The 24,516-nt window shown below is 45.8% G+C and overlaps 1 protein-coding gene across 1 annotated transcript in view; it reads right to left on the bottom strand.

The window, feature by feature from the left end:
• MYO1H (myosin IH) overlaps positions 1-24,516 on the bottom strand; it is a 749,175-nt gene that overhangs the window by 570,007 nt on the left and 154,652 nt on the right. The window contains exon 9 of the mRNA XM_078666099.1: positions 15,534-15,653. Coding sequence (XP_078522225.1) covers positions 15,534-15,653 — 120 coding nt within the window. The remainder of the gene's footprint in view (positions 1-15,533; positions 15,654-24,516) is intronic.

The following is a 24,516-nucleotide window of genomic DNA, read 5'->3' on the forward strand; positions in this document are numbered from 1 at the left end:
GAGGGTTACATAGTGATAAGTATCTTAAATCTTACAGAGAACCCTACCCTAATTGTCACAGGAAATATTAATAGATAGGAAATCAACACAGATAAAAAAAAATTGCTTACTTATAACTACAGAGCTCTATGTTTTCTAGGCTCACAAGTTCTAAACAGTATTGGTCTCCTGGCTGGGAATTCTTGGTACGTAAGTGCACGTTAGTTTTAGAAAAACACATAAAACAATGCCCATATTTATATCCCATATTTAGAGCTCACCCACATTGTTGTGGCTGTTTCTTTCAATCAGTATGTGGATGGGCTTCAGTTACTTTCTCCAAAGTGCTGAGAACCTAGTAGCATGTGGAGTACAATTCTACCCATTAAACGGCTTACAAGGCCAGGTTGATGTGTTTCATTGCACCGAGATACCTCATCTGGGGTGATTTGGGCGCATTACAAATTAAATTAACATAACAATTAACATAACATGTGACTGTATCAAAGATTAAAAGATACCTTTGCAAGATGACAGTAGTTAGAGGTAAGACACTTTTTTCTTCTCCGATTCAGGATCTTTAAAAAATGTACAGGTTTTGATTAGATATACAAAGCATTGCTTACCTCTGAAGATTGGAATGTGAGCTTGCAACAAAATGTTGTCTTCAGCACAGAGCACCCTACATGTGTATCAGCTCTTGCAATTGTATAAAGGAAATTGCGCTTCGCAAATGCGTCCGGTGTTTGCTTGGGGGATGCCGTTGGAACCAACGTCTCTAGTTCCTTAATACAGGACGTAATCCATTGAGCTATACCTTGCTTTTATAATTTTTTCCTCATATTGGAATAACCATATGCTAGAAACAACTGATTTGTAGATCGTCAGTCATTAATTCTATCTGCATATAATATCTCAGAACCGTTTTAACACCCAAAGTGTACAGATTTCTTGCTTGAAGATTTCCAGCTGTGCAAAGAAAACAGATAAGTTGACTTGAATATCACCTAGCTGGCATAAATATGAGATGCCACTTAGAGCAGGAATATTTGACTCTGATATACTTGGCGTTTCTTTATTGTGCTGTTTTATTCAGGGCTATACGGTCCTTTTTTCAAGTAACGCACTGTAGAATGTCGTGGACGTGTGATTCCACTCGAGTTGGTTACTCCGTGGCTGGCGAAGGAGGAAGAGCATGATCCTTATTGCTATATGACAATAAAGCCTTACTCTATCTGGGAGTGTCACTATCACATAGTCCTTTGCTTTGTCCTTTAGATCTAGCTGATGCGAGGCAACAATGAAAGACTTTTTTCAAGAGAGAAACTGAAGTTTGCAACAGTGAAATGTTTTGAATGAGGCAAAGCACTGTTCATGTTCCACGAAAACAAGGTTAGTTCTAAAGAGGATTCTTTCTATTTCATCCCTAAAGGATGTTTTTTGGCTGCTTGCAACTAACAAGAAAGACACATTTGTACTCCCTCTTCAGTAGTTTGAAATAGGTAATAAGTGAACCTTGGTAAATGACTGTTGGAGAGGTGATGAAAAAGGGTTCAGGCAGAACAGGTCGTTTACCCCTTTTCTAGGTTTGCCCGGCGTTAGCCGCTTCTCACCCAACTCACGGTTACCCAAATAAAGAGGCAGGCGCTGGAGACTGGAAGGCAGGAAACAGGAGTTTAATTCCGACGGAACAGAACACGTCAAATCAGACAACAGGGTATCTTCTCGAGGTGCTCTAACAAGTTTCTCTACGGCTCCGTCTTTTATACACAGGTTTATGATGCACAAACATTCCTTATTGCAATAAAGACACTTTGAAGTACAAAAAGGGCATGTTTGGGACCCCAGCTCCAGGCCCATTCCCATACTGACCGCTCTGATGTTGTTTTCCCCTCCCAAATGTGACACGTGATTGTAATCTGCAGCCGGACATTCCAACAGGGCACGAGGGCAGGAGGGGGTGGTCAGATCTAAGGTTGGGCGGGCGATAAGATCGTGTTTCGCTATGCGGGGCCGGAGGGGTACATCCACGAGACCTAGTTTTATGATGTGGGACTGGGTCGAGAGGCCAGGTGTAGCCACCAGAAGAGAGGAAGGGTGTTCCTGGGAGGGATGCGGGGGTGTCGGTCAGATCGAGGGGTGTGAAGGCCTTGATTAATCACCGCTCCTCTGATGTGAGGCGAGGTCCTACTGTAGGAAGCATTAAACTGCATCTGTTGGGCTGGGTGATGGCCTGGGATCAGGCCGGGCAATCGGGCAGGGAGGAAGAGGTTACCAAAAGGGCCCGTTCTATGGGTAGGATGAAAGAGCGAGGGGCAGGGGTTCAGCACGGAGACAAGGTCGTGTTTAACGGTGCGTTTATGGCCCGAACAGGAGAGACCGGGGGCTGTCGGGGCGCGGGGTGCTTGCGGGGCTGGAGAGAGAGAGAGAGAGAGAGAGAGAGAGAGAGAGAGAGAGAGAGAGAGAGAGAGATGATGGCTATCGGCAATGGGCAGGGAGGTCATGACACAAAGATGGCTACTATCTATGTTCGTGATGGAGCCTAAAAGGGAACAAGATGGCGGGGCCACTGTTTCGTGACTTTCTTTACCTTCAACAGTGGCGAGGGTGAACACAAATGAACGCCGCTTATGTACATATACATTTTGTCATTTTCCACAGTCGCCGCTTTTTACATAAGATAGATCATTTCCGCGTTTATCATACATATAGTCGTGTGTAGTCAATGAAATAGTGTTTGTCAATATTGGTAGACTTACATATAACCGTGTGTAGTTGATGCGACATACGAGGTCGAATACATATAAATTTACATTTGTCGTACTTAAAAGTGACCGATGAAACATTTTACAGGCAAAAGTGATTGAGGGAGGAATTTAGTCCAATACAAGCAATTAGTCAAGGGGTGTAGAAAGTTCCGAAAAAGGGGGGGGTCTTTGCCACAGTGTCTTTATTAGTAGCGAGTCATCACTGGTAGGTTCTGGTAGTTCGTTTTCTTCCGTTGGCGCTGTTGAGCACGGCGGTGGAGCTATAGGTCCAGCTCGGGTCCTTCTTTACACGTCGCAGGGTGTGATCTGTCCTTTGCCGTTAGGCCACAGTCCTGTTTCCTAGCTAATCTCTCTTAAGGGTGCCTTATGTTGGGCACCTGCATTTCTGTCTCGGAGTCAAAATCCACGTGGAAAGGATAGAAGGGGTTTTGTCGGATAATCGGGGAGGAGAGGGCAGAGTGGGACCGGATCTTTGAGACGGACCAGGGGAGCAAAAGGGTGATGCGCAGGCAGGTCCATCAATCGGGCTCAAAAGGGCGGGGACTTCTGGCACGCGTGGGTCAACAAGTAGAGGGCTTCAAGGCAGCCCCCCATTCCTTCGTTTTCTGCGTTTGAGAGTGGTGCATCGTCCCGCGTCCCGTTGCTCTGCGGCTCCATCTTAGGTCGAGGTCACACGCGCCTCACGATCTGTGGCCAGGCTGTGCGTCACGTCCAGCCCCTCTCCTCCGGTGGCTGTGTATCCTTGAATGGGTACAAAACAGGTTTTAGCGAACTGGCAAGAGAAGGCATTTATACATTTCAATTCCGTCCCAGATCTAGGTAGCTGGGGGTACGTTTCATCGGTCACGGTCAGAAGTTATCACTGTGGAGTATGTATACAGGCGTGTCTACTGATTTTGAACTAGGTCTATTTGGCGTTCATTCATGTCGCATGTGGATTCCTGACCCTAGTCCTGGCAGTCTTTTATCATCATGAGAGAGGGGTAGAGGCTAAACACTCTTTTCTCGGTGAGCAACAGTTTAAGCAGGGTCATCAGTTATACCTCGAGTTTACGGAGCTGGGGTCAAGCGGGAGGAACGGGGACGTTTTGGACATCCGTACTTGGGTGCGGAGGGGTGGGGCAATCTGGGCTTAGGAGATTGTGCTTCTAACGAGCTGAGAGCAGAAGGCCACTGACGTATAGTCCTCCTATAAAAAGGGCCAGATTAGGGGGACATCAGTCGTCTTACCTGTCCTTTCCTTATAGCCAATTCGAGTTCTGTCATTTTTACAGAAAAGGAGAGGTAGTAACATGGCAAATTACAATTGTTTTAGTTTCTGGCAATTTTGTCGATCACCTTTGTGTTCGAAAAACCAATTAGGCTCGTGCCGGCGGGGCACAACATTACCACACAGAGGAAGAGGGAGCAGGGGTCGTTCGCATTTTAAATGAACTATTCGGTACACGTACAACATGAAGGGAAAGGACGAGAGAGAGAAACGTGTACAATAATAGGCCATTTTGATGCGCACAAAACACAAAACAGTAGGGGTCATATTATATAGAAACACAGACTGAGGGACAACGTAAATCCATATACCACGTACACATGAATTCAGGCGAGAGGAGGGGTACATGCATTTACATACAGAATTCAAGACAAAACATAGAACAGTACTTGGCCAAAGACATTTCCTCCTGCATGCTGCGCATCCTTAGTTTCCTATTTAATTCGCCTGGCTGTCTTTTGCTGTTCGTCTCTGTTGCAAATACTTATACTTTTGTCAATTGTTCGGGAACTATCCTGGTCGGGCTAGTACTTACGGCGGGATCTTTGAATCATTTTTAGCGGACGGGTATCCAGGCCAAGGCAACGGAGGGTGTTAAATGGGCAACTTCGAGTTTCATGGCGTAAGAATCTTCTCGTAGGTGCACGTCATTCTTGGTTGCATTATCAGAGAGATGGTTGTTTCTAAGTAAGGGTGCGTTATATCTATGTCTGTTCATCGTGTATAGGTGCTATGTTCAGACCCCCTTTTTCCCCATTCCATCGGCCGTCCAATCATCACTCAAGTCGTACAAAAACATCTCTCTTATCAGGTCAACGCGTGCAACGTATATCCAGTCGAGTTACACACATTCGGTCATACACACATGCATTCATATCACCCAAATCCGCGTTGCTTAGGTCTTCTCCACACTTTAGTCGATGTTCTGATGCGACCTGCAGAAAGAAGGGGAAGAAGAAGGGGTGGGGGCGGCGTTTAAAGACACATTCGCGCGCATAAACCTAAAAGGCTTTTTACTTACTACGTATTTCGACCTATCTCCGCGGGGTGCAGTCCCTTCCATCTCGGCGTTTTAAGCCCCATGGGACTGGTGGTGCGGGAGGCATAATCATTTATGGACTGCACATTGCATAGATCGCCCACGTGTGGTATTGCGGATCTTGTGTGGGGGGGGGGTCGAAACAAAAGGGCAATCAGGGTAAAGTAGGTGAACTCGTGTTCTTCTTCGAGGAGTCGGGGTGGTCTACAGTGGTACCGGGTCTGGTTTAGGGGCATCTGAAACAATTTCCCTGAGATATGTGGCATACAAAGTAAAACAGAACATCGGGACCTTTATCGATTGCCTTAGGTTGCACAAAAGTAAAAAAAACACACGCAACAACTTGGATCGTTCACATTCTCAATATTCCTAGGTACTTTGCTTTTTAACCTTTCAGTAATCGACTTGCTTTATTTCACGTAGATCGGAAACAAGGGCTATGTATTCGAAACTACCAATCCAAAAGCTTACGACTATTTGTTTGTCACAAAATCTTTATTTTAAAAATGTTGACGTACAAATGCAGGCCTACAACCACGTGGGCCAGCCACGGAGCAGACTGGAACTGTACATGAGGGCATATTTATCTGCGGAAAACATAACTGAGTCGGTGGTTGTTTTATTTCATCAAGGTACGATAAGTGCAATAAAATCATATCGAAAATTCATTGTGGGTAAGTACCATCAGTGTCAAAAAGATTCGAACTTTCAATAATACTGTAATCAATGATGCGTCAAAACTTAATATCAAATTCATTGTTCAAATGTTCAAGCAATACTCATCCCCTCCCGCCATGTGCTTCAAAACTGCATACATATCTCACGATATCAAGTCTGAGCATCCGGAACACAACGGGGAATTGTGAGTTTCGTTTGTACCGGCGCCATTTTGGGTGGGGTCAGGCGGGTCCAAGTATAGTCAAACTGTCTCTACCAACTCGTGGTTGGGCCAGAACTTCTTTTCGGTAGTCCAGAAGTTTCGTTAAGGGGCAACAGAAGGGACCGGTGACATGAACCATCAATCAAAGAAAAGGGAGGGGCAACAATCTTTCCTACCGGGTCGTACTGATGTTCCACCGGAACTGATCAAATCGGTAGTCTGCAGTATCTTGGGTCATTCAAAACTGAGGCTGGCACCAGCATGAGGGCGCCGACGTCTCGTGGATACGTCTTGGTCATTCTGCGGGTGATCATGGCAGTCATTTCCCATCGGTGGCGGTTGGGGGCCCGCGGAGGTCGAGGGCCCTCCGCAACTCTCGTAGAATCTTCAAAGCTGAGGAGAACGTTTCTGAACGGAGGACTCGTTTTTCTAGTTGGCCAGCGACCAGGCCATCCTTGCACGCCAGGTTCGTTCCTGCAAGGTCGACCGCCATTTTTAGGAGTTCTGCAGCTACCGGCAGTCACTGGGTCAAATGAGCAGACGGACTCCAGCCTGTTGGGTGAGGCGTCGTAGCACCGCCACAGTGGATGAGACCCTACTGGGTGTGTGGAGCGTCCCTATACTGCAAGAGTGGACGAACACTTTGCCGGGTGTGTGGAGCGACACTGCACAGCAAGAGTGGACGAACCCTTTGCCGGGTGCGTGGAGCGTTGGGGGTGCAGCTGAGGGGCCTCCACCTGGGGAGGCGGGAGATGCTCGTCCGCGCCGCCTCTCCCTCCCAGTGCACCCCATGGCGTCTCGCTGACATTTGTTATGGCCGGACCAGGCGATGAAGAAGAGGGGGGGGTCGGAGGCATATGCAAGACATCCCCCTCTCCCCCGTGGCCTGCAAGGCGCCGGGAGAAGAAGGGAATGGGAGGACCAGTTCATTCCGGGTCGGGCCCATGCCTTTGGCGGCCGGCCGTTCTTTGCCACGGCCCCAGGAACGGGTCCCTTGGTTCATCCCGGGGACAGGCCTTGGCGCGTGGTGTCGCCTCCGGACTATTCGCGTAATGGTTCTCCACCCCAGGCCGCCGCCGACGGCTTTTGTAGACTTTCTGACGCCCAAAAACCTACTAGAAAGTAGCCCAAAGTAGTCCGACATTGCTACTTTGGGGAAGGAGGGACAGGAACGGCGTCAAGCAGACGGCGAAATGCATTGTGGGTTTGTTGTTGCAGCCGTTTGCCGTGTAAATAGTTGTTTAATATATTTTTGTTCAAAATAAAAACGTTTTAACCTGTTACTTTGCTATAGTGTTGTATATTTCTAATATTTGCCTAGGGTTTGTCGTTAATTGGGCGGGGTGGTCGGTGGAGCCGAGCTGTCTCGCAGTCATCATGGCGTTGAGTTCGGCTTTCCTCACTAGTTTCATATTTCCTGAGGGGTTGTTCCTAATGTTTCCATTTCAGTAAGGTTGAAAAGAGATCTCATCAGTGGCCTACTGACTTTACTCGATTCCTTTTGTTTTTCCTAATGATTCTTATGTTCTTTTATTTGCTAGCACGATACTGCGGCTAATCCGCATTTTCTTTATATATGTCCTTTTTATTAGGGGTGTCCTCCGGTGGAGCCAGATGGTCTACCTTTAATAAATGGTCCGGGCTGAACCAACTACTGAGCAATGGGGGGGAGATAGGCATGACGGGTTACAACGGGGACAAAAGTCAGCACTACCTATCCTTCACTACTTTGCGGAGACTAGGTAGAATATTTCTATTCTACAGTATTCGCAAATAGGGAATACCCAAAGAGAGAACCAATTCCAAACAGTCAAGTTCGGACAAACAATCAATCAATCAAATGAGGAATAAAATAGGCGCGACGGGTTACAACGGGGGCAAAAGCCTGCGCTACCTACCCTTCACTATCTGCAAAGAGAGAGATCTTCCTGTTCCTCTCTGTTTGTAGGCAGAGAAGATCCTTTCCAAGAACCAATTCCGAACGATCAAGGTCCGGTCAAACAATCAATCAGTGGGGGATAAAAATAGGCACGACGGATTACAACGGGGGCAAAAGCCTGCGTTACCTATCCTTCACTATCTGCAAAGACTAAACAGAGTATGGCGGCCATGTGCTTGTTTGCAAATAGAGAATGATCCAAAAAGAACCAATTCCAAAACAATAAATGCTTGGATAACAATCAATCAAATGGAGAGGGAAGTAGGCGCGACAGGTTACAACGGGGGCAAAAGCCTGCGCTACCCACCCTTCACTATCTGCCAAGGGAGAATACTCCTATCCTTCCCCGTTTGTAGACAGAGAATCTCACAGGACAAAACAATCAAAATGCGTAATACTAGTATTTTCCAATGACAATCAAACAATCAATTCGCAATTTGTCGTGTTTCCACGACCTTACCCGGACCGTATGGACGGTTTCTCGTCTTCCGTTTCCAGCGCCCGATCGTCCTCTATTCTCCGTAATTGCTGTGGCACTCCTGATGGTTCCCAGTCAGGACCGTAGATCACTCGAGAGAGGTCTGTTCGGAACCGGTGAAGTTCGGATGATCGGCTGCCAGACAAGGGTCTATCGGGCAGGAGCTCTTCCCGATCGTTGCAGTCGTTCACTCTGTTGTTGGGACCTCTCTCACTGGATCCACGTGTCGCTGATGGGCCCCACGCTTGGGACGCCAATTGATGAAAAAGTGTTCAGGCAGATCAGGTCGTTTACCCCTTTTCTAGGTTTGCCCGGCGTTAGCCGCTTCTCACCCAACTCACGGTTACCCAAATAAAGAGGCAGGCGCTGGAGACTGGAAGGCAGGAAACAGGAGTTTAATTCCGACGGAACAGAACACGTCAAATCAGACAACAGGGTATCTTCTCGAGGTGCTCTAACAAGTTTCTCTACGGCTCCGTCTTTTATACACAGGTTTATGATGCACAAACATTCCTTATTGCAATAAAGACACTTTGAAGTACAAAAAGGGCATGTTTGGGACCCCAGCTCCAGGCCCATTCCCATACTGACCGCTCTGATGTTGTTTTCCCCTCCCAAATGTGACACGTGATTGTAATCTGCAGCCGGACATTCCAACAGGGCACGAGGGCAGGAGGGGGTGGTCAGATCTAAGGTTGGGCGGGCGATAAGATCGTGTTTCGCTATGCGGGGCCGGAGGGGTACATCCACGAGACCTAGTTTTATGATGTGGGACTGGGTCGAGAGGCCAGGTGTAGCCGGGGGGGGGGCCACCAGAAGAGAGGAAGGGTGTTCCTGGGAGGGATGCGGGGGGTGTCGGTCAGATCGAGGGGTGTGAAGGCCTTGATTAATCACCGCTCCTCTGATGTGAGGCGAGGTCCTACTGTAGGAAGCAATAAACTGCATCTGTTGGGCTGGGTGATGGCCTGGGATCAGGCCGGGCAATCGGGCAGGGAGGAAGAGGTTACCAAAAGGGCCCGTTCTATGGGTAGGATGAAAGAGCGAGGGGCAGGGGTTCAGCACGGAGACAAGGTCGTGTTTAACGGTGCGTTTATGGCCCGAACAGGAGAGACCGGGGGCTGTCGGGGCGCGGGGTGCTTGCGGGGCTGGAGAGAGAGAGAGAGAGAGAGAGAGAGAGAGAGAGAGAGAGAGAGAGAGAGATGATGGCTATCGGCAATGGGCAGGGAGGTCATGACACAAAGATGGCTACTATCTATGTTCGTGATGGAGCCTAAAAGGGAACAAGATGGCGGGGCCACTGTTTCGTGACTTTCTTTACCTTCAACAGTGGCGAGGGTGAACACAAATGAACGCCGCTTATGTACATATACATTTTGTCACTTTCCACAGAGGGAAATGTGCTAGATGTTTAAAATAAGCCACAATCTGATGTAGATGAATTGCCGGTAACTGGTCAATATTTTGAAGCATTAAAATAAAATAAATGCTGCTTTTTAGATTATGGCCTCTCTGTACATCCCATTATGGACTAACATAACAACATCATAGACTCCTTAGGTAAGTGGATATTTCCATATTGTAGAATTTTCTGGGCCACCTTTGTACAGAAAGAGTAATACTGCACAAAGTCCTCTTGAGCTGTGAGTTCAGAAGTGTGATTAAGGAGATATGAGAAAACCATAGTCAGATTTGTTGGGTTAGGCGATCAAAGGGTACTTCGCCTAGCTTGTGTCTTCATGCTTCTTCAATCCCTGAATCCTAAGAAGGAATGATTGTAGGACTATCCTAACCATCCTTAAGTCTGAGGATTTAATCTGCAGGTACTTTTTTGAGTTGGTGACCAGTAGTTTTTCACAAAAAGTTTCTCAGATGCACTCCACTTCTGGAGACAGACGCAGACGTCACTGATGTTCTATCCTGTACTGTGCAGATATTCTACAGTCAAAAGCTCATTTGGTGCTTGGAATGAAAAACCATCCAGGTAAAGAAAGATGCCAACAGCATGTACACAGAGTTGGATGGACACCTCAGCCAGGATCTTGGCAAGCACTCTTGTGGTTGGCTGCAAGGCAATACTCAGAACTGGAAGCATGGACCTCAGAATCCTCCTTGGTTTAGTAAACATTTTTGAAGTCTTGAGCTTAGAAGAAATTCCCTTGAAACATGAGGCAAACTAAACTCTTTGCTGTGATAATCTTGAACCCTTTTTTATCTGATATATTTTTGAAGGTGTCTGAAATATGGAATAGGACACGACTCTCCTGACTTTTTCAGCAACAGGAAGTACATTGAATAACACTGTGGACAAATTTACTAACACACTAACAGGTGAAAAGTGATGAATTGGCATTACATTTACAGAGCAAAACTTGTTTTACACTGGAAAGTATCCCTAAGTTTCGCAAAGTAGGGCTTTGAGCTACTTTGCGGCAAGGGGGGTATTCCATTGTAGGTATATGGGCACTCCCATGCAACCAACCGTTGAATTTGATGCAAAGCTCTATTACAAAAAAATAAACAGGGCTTTGCACCAAAAATGTATACCTCCTCGAGGCAGGCGTAATGTGGAAAAAAGGGTTTTCTTTCCAAATATTTCAAACTTTGCATGTGTGCCTAACGGCAATTTTAAAATATGCCTAGGGATAGTATTTTGTATTTTAAGGGTACCCTGTCAGTATGAAACTTGTGTTTTTTAATCACACACACACCCACACCCTTGCACTCATGTGCAAGGGTGTGTGCATAGGTTAAATAGAAAGAGGATGCTGAAGAGGTGGTTTCAATGCCTGAACAGTAAGGGCAATAATCAGAGGAGCTAGGCCGATTCAGGCTAGTGCTTTGTACTAAGGAGCCAATTAGAAACTGGCAATGGTCCATTGTCCGCCAGGAGATTGGAGATGACAACCTCATCTACCCTGGAAGACAAATGCCTGCCATGTTTCGATTTTTCTGCCGATCTGGCAGAAATCTCTATGCCTTCAGAGGAGCTGTTACCATGGTAGCTCCTCTGAAGAAACGGAATGCTTTGTCAGTTGCAGCCATGCTTCATGCAGCCATTGAACAACCTTTTTTGTTTTATATAAGCAAGCTCCAAGTATTCTCTTAGGCCTGAAGAGTAAAACAAGTACAACAGACCATCGACTCTTAATAGGTATGACGGTCTAATGTGCTTTACACAAACAGGCCCAACTCCACAGGCATAAGTTTCATGGTGGCCGAGCTAGTGGGGAAAATATGATAGTCGCCCGACTCCCGTTTGTCAAACTTTAAATCAGGCCCTAAGTACTGTTGCTTGTCATATGTGTCCAGCGAGAAAGGGAAATTCTCTCATGAATGGTGATAATGTGATTTAAATTATGCAGCAGTTCCTATTAAAATATTGGTTGTTTTTGCTCCTCCTCGGTCGCCTTGCTCAAAGGAACAGGATTGTCTAGACCACATAAATCATAAGGGATCTCTATAAATTGCAGCTCCTCTTCCACTTCCTTCACAAATTCTATATGAATGTCATCAGGCAGAGTGATGGAAACTTTTAAACCTGAAAATGTGATGGTCTCTCCGGCTGATAACAACTAGACCTTTGCCTTGATTTGAATATGGCTGTGCAGAAGCCCTCAGTCTTCCTTTCCTCAAGACACAGTCAAACACCACCTCTAATGATCTGATCAGTCGGGTATTAACCTTTGGAGAAACCTAATACTCTATAACTATCTCACATATTGGAAGGTAAAAGACATTAAAAGACCACCTTGTGGTAGTCCAAAAATCATTGAAAAAGTTAATTTATACAGAACTGACGTTGTTTTCCATACTATGTTCATTTGGCTTTGTGACTAGACTGTGTCAGATGTCCACAGGATCACACCTAGACCAGCAAACCACCCATCACCTCTTAATAACTCCACAAACAGCCACTGCTCTTGTAAGGACTTTGGGAGCCTTGGGCTTGTACTGGTTGTGCTAGAAAAAAACACCTCCAATTGGCTATCTCACTCGTAGTAGGTATTTGACACTCTCATAAGAGTGATTTCCTATCTTCTGACCTTCCTCGGTTACACAGAGCATGCGTCCATCTCTTAGGACTGGTGTGGGAGGCAAGAAGTCAGCGGCCTGGAGTCCAGGTGGGAGGAGGGGAATTAGGGTTGACATATAACACGCTGCAGGTTGTACATTGGGCACAGTACCAGAAGCCGCTTACTCTCAGAATGGTTAGAGTGAGATAGGGCTTTGATTTACACTGAAACTATTCAATATTGTTGTATTTGTCCACTAGTTAGAAAACTAAATGAGCTGCTGATTTATTTAAAGGGCAAACGTTAAGAAAACAGTGGTTTTCACTTTCATAAATAACCTCAACATTTTCAGAATTTTGACCAGTTGGTTACAGATATAGATTACACAATTGTATACAGCAAACAAGCATTAGAAAAGACAAAAGGTCTCGTCCTAAAAAGGTGTTGGCCAACCTTTTGGCTATGTCAATTTTTTGGGCAAACACTGCTCAACGTCGTCCAAAAGAAAAAAAGGTGGTTGCCGGTACTCAACAGTATTAGCAAACACACAAAAATGGCGGCCCAAACATGACCATGTATCAATTCGCATACTTCACCACACATGGTGACCACCTTTTTTTTACTTTGTTTGTACCAGTATGAAGATGCACATGTACATGTTTCATCACGCATGTACACATATGCATCATAATTGAGGCAATAATTTTTTCTTTTAATTCTATGTTCTAAGATGGCAGACACACATCTGGGAGTGGTAAATTAAACTAATGAAAAAGTGGACTGCTCAAAAGCACAATATCAAGAAAGCAGCGGCCTAGTAGAAAATTGCAGCAGCTAGCCCTACTCAAAATAAAATATAAAAGAACGGACAGAGGAACAACAGGAGAGAGAGAGCAACTGAATGCCACTGAGTGGTGTGAATCAACAGCCGGCAGGTATTGATGGAGAAGCAAAGGAGGACCTCAGGGGAGAAGTTTTTAAAAAGTACAGCGATAAGGGGAGAGATGGGGGGAGCAACAGACTAGCTGGAGGAAGAAACCTAGAGGCTGTTTCCCACGGGAGTGGTACTATGACCAGTGAAGCAGCACACACTGGATAGAGTATGAAAACACATGGAGAGCTGAAAGAAAAAGAAACCAGCATTGGCAACGCTAATAGGTTTAATATTGGCTGGCAGAACTTTGCCTTTGTCAATGCTTATTTTGTCCTCAGTAGCCAGTGGTTGAAAGATGCTGTTCAAAAAACCCATTCAGTATATGTATGTTTGTGTGTAAGTATGTCAGGGCTTATTTACAAGCTGCTTGCGCCGCTGGTGCTTCACTTTTTCCCAAATTTAAAGTGAGTACCCGCAGCGCAAGGGGCTTGTAAATGAGCCTCGTATTTTGAATATGTGTGTTGAGTGATGTCATGAGACTCTCGCTAGACAGCTAAAACTCTCCATAAGTGAGACCTAGAAATTAAAGAAGTCTTGTACTCAAAATGAAGGCAAAGTATGTACCCGAGGAGGTACAAATACAAGAAGAGGAAGGAAAGCCATGGAATAAGAATCGATCAAATTAGATTGACAAGCAAACTAACCAATGGTAAGCTATGGGCTGACTGAAAACTCACTGTAAGAATTGTCATTGTTCACAAAAGGTCTTTCAACAACAGTCAGCTAAAGCAATATCTAAGTGAGACCTAAAAACCAAGTGAAGCTTTCAAGGAAAACACTGAATGATGTGGCTATATGAACATTCACTCTGAAACTGAACATTTTTACAGTCTGCCTAGTGGAAAATTACATGGTAAGGGAATAACATGGATTCAGTCACAATTTGTGAGCAATGTTATCTGGTTCCCACTATGGGAGGATTTTAATTTAGTCCCAGCTTACAAAAATCACTTTTAAGTTGTGTTACCCTCAGATCCTTCACTAAGGGCCTGATTTAGATCTTGACTGCGATGTTAGTACGTCAGGACTGTGACGCATATCCCATCCGCCGAAATATAAATTAACCCTGGGCGCGAGCTACGCGTAGCACTACGTGAACTGCGTAGTGCGCTGTTCGCGATGAATGCACAGTGCAGGATGCTTGTCCGCACTGTGCAATCATTGAAAACAGCATCTTGCACAGTGCAAGCTGTCTTTTACTGCCGCTCGAGTAGATTTTTACATCGAGCGGCAGCTTTCTCAATGCGGACTGGTAGTTTCTCATCATGAGCGGTCGCGAGCATACGCGACCACTCGCAATGAAAAACCTGACCTCCCGGCGTTGAGAATCTCTTCGGGAGGTTTATTTCCCACGCTCGCGATCGTTAACGAGGAAAAAGCCTCACCAGGATGCCATTTTGCTTGCTCACGGTCACTAACTTGACGTTGAGGACCGCGAGCAAGCAAAAAATGACCGCTTCACTATGCTACGCTACACGTGTTTGCACTGTGCTACGTGCAATTTGTGTAGTGCAAAGTAGCGAAAAATTTGCAAACTATGCGAGCGTAACTTAGTGCTTTGCCCAGGGTTAATATAAATCCCATTATCGTATTTATATTTCGGCGGATCGAATATCCATCACCATTGCGGCAGAATAACCTGGCCACGAGATCTAAATCAGGCCCTTAATGTTGTACATAATGGCTTATTTGCTAAAGATTATTTACATATAAAAAGCGAATGAGCTGTTCAATTTGAACACACTGTGACAGTGAATGAAACAGCAGGGGTATTGTTCTAAAAAAAACACACACATTCTGATATCGCCAAAAGTCAGTACCGTGGGTAACTTTAGTGTCCCTCGGAGTGAGAATCTTTTTAATTTTTAAGGAAGTGTTTAAGACTTGTTTTAGTGTAGAGAAGATGACGGAATGGTATTTGTAAAAAGTGAAGCGAAACCCATTTTTGAGAGGTTGGCTAAAACTCGTCACATTTACAAATTACGAATCCTGTTGCTTTACTGAAAGTAAAAGTCAAATCAATGAAGCACTTGAAAACGTTTTGAATTGTTTTACCTTTTGTACTGTTGTGTTGATAAACTTGGATGACTAGCTATTAAAAATATTTCATTTTGTGCCCACAACTGTTACGTTTCTTGAGATAGTAAATGTATTAGTCTATTTAAAAAGCAACTAACAATTATCCTCATTTTTCCTTGACATGCCAAGTTTTATGTATTCTTCATTCACTCACCTTGTTGGCTAATGATCCATTGATTTTGTTGACCAGCCAGTTAAATGTCCTTCCATAAATTGCTTTTGCTACAGCATCCCGAGCATAATACGAAAGTTCTACATCCAAAGGTGTAAGAAGCTGCAGCAAACAAACACATGAAGAACATTTTCTTTGTATTTGTCAGATTAAGAAGACGGCGGGTTTTTCTTATTTTTTTAGAAGCAAAATGTGCATATGATGATGTCATAAATATAATACTACATGCCAACATATATGTGACAGTATCTTATGCCAATTAATACAAATCACAAATTGAAATTAAGTTCTCAGCAATCCATGCCAATCACTTTCAAGTTAGTTAGAAGGCTACAACCAAAGGGCCAGATGTACGACCATTGGTAATTGCGACTCACCAATTGCGACAAATACGAGTCGCAATTACCAATGTAAAACAGTGCCTGGGACACTGTTTGCGATTCCCAATGGGGTCGCAAATTGCATGCCTCATGAATATTAATGAGGCTGTCGCAATTTGCGACCCCATTGGGTATGGCTGGCCCTCCCAGGTATGGTGGTCAGCTGGGCTCAGCAGACATCCATGTCTGGGACTGCTTTTAAATAAAGCAGTTTTGTTTAACGCTGCCAGTTTTCCTTGAAGGAAAACAACATGCATTTAAAAAAAAAAAAATTAAATGTTTTTGTTTTATTTTTCATGGGCAGGGCATTTGCAAAGGGGAAGGGATCTGCATTACCACCCTCTTGAAGAGGGCAGTAAATTGTGAGTTTTGCAAAACGTTCTTACATAGGGCTGCAAGTCACAATTAGGAAGGGACGCCTTGGAACGCCCCTTCCTAATTGCGAGTGGCTAAACACTATTTTGCGAGTCGCAATTTTTTGCAACTCGCAAAATGCTGTTAGTACATGGCCAAAAGTGATTTTGCATGTGCAAACAGTCCACAAACCCATGCAAAATCACGTCGTACATCTTGCCCAAAGAAAACATGTTTGGAGTGAGACCTAACTCCTTCCATGAAAGGTTATTATTCATATGTAGGTATTATGAGGTATCACATTGTTACTATCTCTATATGAATTAAAGGATCATTCTAATGGCATCCTCAAGGGCAGTATATGAAAACAAACTTTAAAACATATCATGCAAAAACACCTACTTCCAATGTATCGCCCATGCATAAAAAAAATATCTTAGTAAGAAGATTCCAGTTTTGCCCTTAATGCACCATGCCCTTCAAATATGGTACGATTGTCGGAATGTGGGAACATAACCCAATCCAACTAGAAGTGCAAAGCAGATTTGGCTAGTTTTAGACATTTTAAACAAGTCAAATCTTTTGGAATGGAATAATTATTTAATGTTGATATTCTGGCAGTACTTTTGAGTCTATTATTTCCTATACATTTGCATTGTATTTTTCATATGAACAACCAAAAATAGATATTTCTCAAATGTGACATAGCATCAGCATATCCCCCATACTTTCCTGTAAATGGATGCTTTCAGCAATAATAGTTTGGCATTCATAATGTGGTCATCATGTACATAAAAGCTCCGGGCCTCATTTATGAGCACTTTTGCGCTGCCAGAATGTCACTTTTCTGACGTTCCGGTGGCGTAATGTGCCCAGGCATATTTACAAGGCCACGTAAAGCCACTTTAAGTGGATTTTCATGGCCTTGTAAATACGTGCCCCTTTCAAGCAGAACACTGGGTGAAATGGGCGTTCCAAGGGTGTTGTTGTGTATAGAATCTGAAGCATTCCCAGATTTATGAGAAATCGTAAACCTGGGAATGGGTCAGATTCTAGCACACCCCAGGGGTGGCATTACGGAGGCACAGCGAGGAAAAATGTTATAATTTCTTCTCGTTTTTTCCTTTTTCTATGTGTGCCGAATTTTGCAGCACAAAGGGAGAGGAAATCGCCTGAATTGATTGGTTTTTTGCAGGAAGGTGTCCCTTCCTGCACAAAATCAATCAGCCACGCAACGCAGGCATCCTTGCACCTTGGTGCAAGGATGCCAGCATTGGCACATGGCAGCCCATTGTGCCCCAGCACAGGAGGAAAGGACAGGAATGCACCATAACTCAAAGATACAGTGCATTCCTGTCCTCAGTAGCATAGCTATGCCTTGTGCCACCCTTGGCAGTCCCTGCTTTTGCCAATCATGGTGGCCGAATATAAGAGTGAGGTTTCTGGTGGCTCCTGTGTTTGCCGACCGACGGCCGTAGGTAAGAGGGGGAGTCCACCACCCCAAAACTCAGCCCGCCCCCCTTGCTCCGCCACTGCCTGCCCTTTTGTTTTGACATAAGGCAGTGCAGCAAGATTCCTTGTGGCGGTGCCCTATGTCAAAACCTCATAAATGAGCCCCTCGATATCGAGGACTTTGCCCTTCTTCCTCTGCCCCCTCCTCAAAACCAATAGTTTAAGTGCATGTTTGTTTTCAGCAATCACATTGCGTCTTCAGTGCATGCGGGTGCACACACACATAAATGAACGTATGTGCACATGAATGCACGCATGTGGGTGTTGAAGATAATTGAATACACCCCATTAGTCTGGCATGAACAAACATCCATATGCAGCCTTAGTATAAGCTTTTAGACACTACCCTTTGCATCTACGTTATCTCTTCTTTTAAGGAGTCAGCTCTAATGGATGAGAGAAGTTCAGATTCCAAGTCCAGGATCAATTAACGTCAATGGTAAAATCAGATTTATTGAAGAAGAAAGCTTTCCGCTGCAACCTGGACTGTGACCAGTACGTAAATCTTCATAGAACATCAGAAATTGTAGTAATGGACTTTGTACCCTTCGGATCAAGGTATCATTGACTGGCTCGACCTCCAGGAAAAAAAGCATTTTTTTAGCCCCAGTAAAAAGCTAATCCAGTTAACACTGATGCTAGTCTGTCGGAAACATTATTTTGTATTACACTTTCTTTACAAAACTTTCACGAATAACGTTATATATAATAGTTCACGTGCAATAATGTACAACTTTACAATACATGCATCTCTTAGAAATGATAGTGCATAAAGCACTATTCCATCAGTTCGGGTTATGTTTAGTGTTAGAAATGGGATTTCCGGTTGGCTAAGGATTGCGCCTAAGTCAGGCAGAAACCACCACTCTAGTCAGGGCAAGGGAGTTACACGCCAAAGATAACCCCTGCTCACCCTCTAGGTAACGTGACGCGAGCAGTAAGGCTTATCCCGGAGGCAATGTAGGTTAAGTGTTTGCGCGCGCACCCAGCAAAAACACCCAAGGCCCACCACAAAGGAAACTCCTCACAAGGTTATATATAAAAATAGCCTTTGTATTATAGCAAACACATTAGACCAAAACATACACTTTACAATGTGCCAACAGGCACAGGCAGAATTTACAGGGGGTGTATGTACAGGACAGGGCCACATGGACCACTGTCAGGAATAAGCACTTTTAGAACTAGGATACTTGTTAGAATTAGCACTTAGAACATATAATAACTGTAGCACACAATAGAAAATAGAGAACACAACCAGTAACCAATGGTAAGAGGTAAGTATCACCTACGCAACCCTAACCACCTAAGGAAAATATTACGCAGGGAACCAGGACCTCACTAGTATACCTATACTAGTAAAAACAACCACCTAAGCATCACATAGATTCAGAGGTATAAAACATTACACATGATGCAGCAATCACATTAAGCAGATAGGGCATGAACATGTACCCCACGCAAGGGCACAACAACAGAACTGTCCCCAGGCCAACTGGCCTCTCTGGGGCTGAAACGCCCTGTGTCCAAAATGTTAGGGCAGGCTGCGCAGGACAAGCCTAAACGTGGCAGCTGCCCACTAAGTGCTGGCAGCTGAATCACCAATTGCAAAACATGTGGGCACCTCGTGGACTCGAGGAATGGACAATTGGGCCCTTTGGAGCTTCGGGGGCTCCAGAAACAAAATGGCGCCTTCGGGGGAGTCCCTCTCGGGGGACTTGACATGGACAAATACCCTCACGTTGGAGCCTCGACAGGCTCTGAATAACCAAATACCCCCCTGAGCCCCGTGGGCTCTAAATACAGATGGCGCCTTCGTTGGAGTCCCTCTCGGGGGGCTCAAAACAAAGAAAAATGCCCCCGGAGCCCTCGTGAGCTAAATCAAGCTGGCCCCCTTCATGGGAGTCCCTCTCGGGGGACTCGAAACCAGCAAACTGCCCCGTCGTTGGAGCGGCCCACTGCCTTCCGGGGCCGCTCTACATCCAAATACCGGGACGCCCGCACTCACCGGACGACGGCGGCGCTCCGGTCACTGCGGTGGGGGCAGGCATCTGCCGGGTCACACAGCGTGCGGGGCTCTCCCTCCACTCGGGAGCCCCGCCTGCCTCGTCTGCTTCCCGGTTCCTTTGCCGGCAACTCTCTCTCCGGGACTCCCTCCTGTGGGCAGCCAATGGCAGCGTGGCCCTCGGGAGGCTCAGGGGTGCTTGGGCCAATCCCAGCGTGGCCCTTCTGTCGAGCCTGCCCCCGTTTAGCCAATGGCGGCCGCGGCAACTCTTCCTTGGGGCAGCCAATGGCAGCACGGCCCTGTGGACGAGCCTCTAGGCTAAGGGGCGCACTGGCTAATGGCGGCACGGCGTTTCTCAGGAGAAGTACGGGGTAAGCACCCGGTTTAAAACACAGCGCTTCAATTTAAAGAAATACACGGGCACAAGGTCCCTGGCGGGGTGGACACCCGCTAGGACCATAGAAACTGGCCAGATTGCGGCAAAATGCAGGGTGGGCACCTGCTTCCCTAAATAACAAGCATTGGAAATGCAATAGGTCTCGCATTTGAAAAGTTTGAGCTATTTGTCTTGTAAATGACAATTTTTTTATTTATGTGTTGGTTTTGAAAATAGCTAAATTAATAGCTTTGTCATTTACATTTAGTGAGGTAGTGAGATAGGGAGAGAGAGTGAGGTAGTGAGGTAGTGAGGTACTGAGGTAGTGAGATAGAGAGAGAGTGAGGTAGTGATGTAGTGAGGTAGTGAGGTAGTGAGGTAGTGAGATCGAGAGAGAGTGAGGTAGTGAGATAGAGAGAGTGAGGTAGGCCGATCGAGATAGAGAGAGAGTGAGGTAGTGAGAGAGAGAGAGAGAGAGAGGTAGTGAGGGAGAGTGAGGTTGTGAGGTAGTGAGAGAGAGAGAGATAGTGAGGGAGAGTGAGGTAGTGAGGGAGAGTGAGGTTGTGAGGTAGTGAGAGAGAGAGAGTGAGTTAGTGAGGTAGATAGAGAGTTAATGCCCTTTGCTGCATTCGCTCACTTCCTGTAAGTTAACTTGTGAGCAGATTTGCACCATTCCTTGTAACCTTTGACGATATGCCACTTTTGATAGACCTTGGATGTGAGCTCTCCTCTACCTGCCCCAACAAACATGTGGTCAGAGAGAGCATGAGGCGCATGCGCAGTTTTGTCACTGTTCTTCGAACTAGGGTTGAGAAGCTCATTCGGAAAACACGAAAGCCTGCCTTTCAGTGGAAAAAGGATCAATTTGGACATGCTAAATATGTAACCTTATAGTTTAAACTTCGGTTCCTTTGGAAAGAGCAAACGTGGTGCAAGAACAGCGAAAGTCTACAAAAAGCAGTTTTCATAGTTAATTGCTAGGCCTAACGTGTCATTTCCTATTTAGCAGTATTCTACGCACCAAATGAAATAACTGAAAATATTCAACAAAAACACCCACTGCAGAGCGCAGTTGGTGAGAGTACAAAAGGGCACCGCGGTTGTAGTAAGATGCGGGGGGAGGGGCAGCACGGGTCGGGTTGGTCTGTTGACAATCAGAGGATGCTGGCACATCATACCTCTACAGTGCAGCTGCCAAAGAAGAGTTGAAAAGGAGGTCACTCCAGCAGGATGCTGCAGAGCGCCTCGGGCGGAGTTACAGATTAAACAGACCTCGAGGGAACCTCTGGAACCCAACAGAAATGCCATTTATAATTTCAAGCACTTTAGGGAGCAAGTGTACTAAAATATAGCCCAAACGCAAAGAACAGGAAAAAAAGACACGATTCCAGCCAGCAGGTAAAAACGTGTTTTTTTTCCACAAATCATTCTCATTGACATTTTCATGAAACTTAATAAAAAATAATTTCAACACAAGAATACAACTAAATGCTTCATTAGATATGGTTTAGTGGCAAATGTAACTATTAAGGAACCTGGGGACCTAGGTTTCAGTCATGGCTCCAGCACTTCACTGTAAATTGTGTGTGTCAGGAAAAATCATTTTAGTCTACCTATGGCTAAATCTCGAAATAAATGTAAAATGTAATGCAACTGTAAATATGTCAAATGCATGTAAAGGTAAAACGCAAATGCGTAAACAAAGCCCAATAGATATACTGGCGGCCATGAAACTGAAAGTACGGCCGGCCGGCCGTGAATAATTAGGGGATGACAAACGCGCTGGGAGGAGACATGCAGAGCGCACGCTGAGAAGCTTGTGGGAGGGAGGCTGGGCTGCCTTTGATGTGGTAATGCGAGGCAGGCAGGCAGGCGGCTGGTGGCATTGTGCACGCGCTTTTTAGGGCTTGCGCTTGCGCAATGACCTAAAAAGCGCACATGCACTGCATGGAATCGCCAGTGGTTAAACTCTGGATAAGCCACTATCAAGCTTCGCCAGCTATGCGCAAGCGCATCAGCAGGCGAGCCCTAAAAAGCAAATCAAGCGCTCCCTGGTGCTACAGGGCCAAGTTCAGCAACAAAAGTCCAGGAAAGTCCTTAGGCAGGCAGGGGGGGGGGGCAAAGGCTGGGCCCAGGTGCCAGCTCACAGGGCCCTCCAGGCAGGGAGGCAGTCACAGTGGCGGTTCTCCTGGCGCCCAGCAGCAGCAGGCCTCCCTCAAGACAGGATCCGCAAGAGAGAACCTTTTACATGGGGTCACAGCCCCTTCTTATACACAGCCTTCCTTTGTCCTTAGGTGCAGGGTGAAGGTAAAACCAGATGCAACTGGTTTTGGAGCACTTTGTTGTGCTCAGCCACCCTTTCCATTCACTGGCCAGGCTAGGGACATTAGACGCACCACAGAGGGCGGAGTCAGCATTGTGTGGGGAAAGCCCAGCCCTATTCAGGTCTCAGGTGCACCCCTCCCTCACATTAACATGCAGATCTCCCATTCACCACTGGGGCAGACCCATCCTGACTCCTGGAGACTGGCACACCAGCCAGCTCCAGCCAATCATATGCCAGACAGCCAATTCACATAATTTACACAAATATGCCAACTTCTAGAAGTGGCACTTTCACACTAGACACAATCATGCTGCACACATCATCGTGCAGCATTTAATCACAAGAGTCCGCACATACCAAACTCGCACCTGCACTCCCCACGCATCAGGAACTAAGATGGACACATACATTCCCCATGCATTCCTATTGGAGGGCAGGCCAACCTTACCACACGCACGCACTCTACCCTGGGACACAGTGGTAAAGTGCGCAGAAACCAAAAAACACTATCACCAGGTCACAATTAAAAAGCAAAAGGTTTAGGGGAGAACCTGCCAGAAGGGCCAAGTCCAACATTTAGTATTAAATCTTTTTATTGAAAAATCAGAGCACATACATGAAAGCGTTCATCAATATCACTCCTTTCAGCCATTGCATAGCGAATGTCAAAGCTTAAAAGAAACACGTAGGACCATTCGAAAGCGTGGGTTAAGGTTCGAAAAAGGGCGTTTAGTATGTGCAAACTATCAGTGTTGAATAAAAGAAAAACAACAAGCAAACAAAACCCCCCTCCACCCACCATAACCCACCCCTCCCCACCTTACTCCCACGTTCCAAGTCCACCAATCCAGTCATCCAGAAGTTCCTCTCCACTAGCCTGTCATCGAGTCCCCCACATCAGAGAGGAGCAACAATCGCAAGAAGCGAGGACAAGTGACCTCCCGAAACTCTGAGGCCAACAAAGACAGAAAGGGTTGCCACTGCTCAGCATATTTGGCCCCATCCCCAGCCAAAGTCAATGAAATCTTCTCCATGCCCAACACAACCCACAAGTGGTAGAGCCAATCTTGAAATGTAGGAATATGTGTAGTATGCCAATGGGAAATGATATTCTGCATGGCAGAACCTAACACAATCGCAATCAAGCGACCCCTGCGGGAGCGCAGTGGATATGTGAGTTGGTATGGTAGGCCCAACAATACATACGAAGGAAATCGCGGGATTTCTGTTGCATCCACCTTATCCAAAAGTTGCTTCCAATATCCCTGAATATGAACACAGTCCCAAAGCAAGTGAATCAGTGTGCCCACCTGACTACAATCCCGCCAGCATGTTGCCTCTCTAGAGTGATCCATCTCATGCAGCCGTTCAGGGGTATAATACCAATAAGTGGCAACTTTGGTGAGTGTAACTGTAAGACCCATGTGATAGGCAGAGTGTCTGGCTCTATAAAAAATGCCCTTCCATTCCTTATGGCTGAACGTCCTCCCCGGTTCCCTTTTCCAGCGCGCCTTCCCCGAGCTATAGGTATGCGGGTATTTAGCCTGCAACATCTTATACAAATCTGAAATGAGTTTTTTGTCGGATGTGCATGTGATTAATCAGTGTTCATACGGTGATAACCGCCTATCCGCCTTAGAATGTACCGATTCGCTAAGCACCCAGTGCCGCGCATGCAGGTAGCGGAGCCTCTCAACCTCCGGCAACCTCGCTGTGAAGTTCTTAGAGAGAGTTCCTTTTTTGTTTTAACGAATCAGTGTTTGAAATAACGGCATCCTCCAATGCAGAGGGTCCGGCAGCCGGACCCTCTGCATTGGAGGACGTAGTTATTGGACCTAAAGTCCTGATTCAGGGACCCCATCCGATAACGGAGCCGCCAACTCTATATATATATATATACAAAGAATTGAGTCTGTCATATCGGGAAGAGACGGTGTGATGCACTGCCAATCGGACCAATTATTATAACACAAACTTTGAAAAGGTCCTGATCCAGGGACGCATTTCAAACA

The sequence above is a fragment of the Lissotriton helveticus genome, chromosome 11 (genome assembly GCF_964261635.1).
Source record: "Lissotriton helveticus chromosome 11, aLisHel1.1, whole genome shotgun sequence".
In the NCBI taxonomy this organism is placed as follows: Eukaryota; Metazoa; Chordata; class Amphibia; order Caudata; family Salamandridae; genus Lissotriton; species Lissotriton helveticus.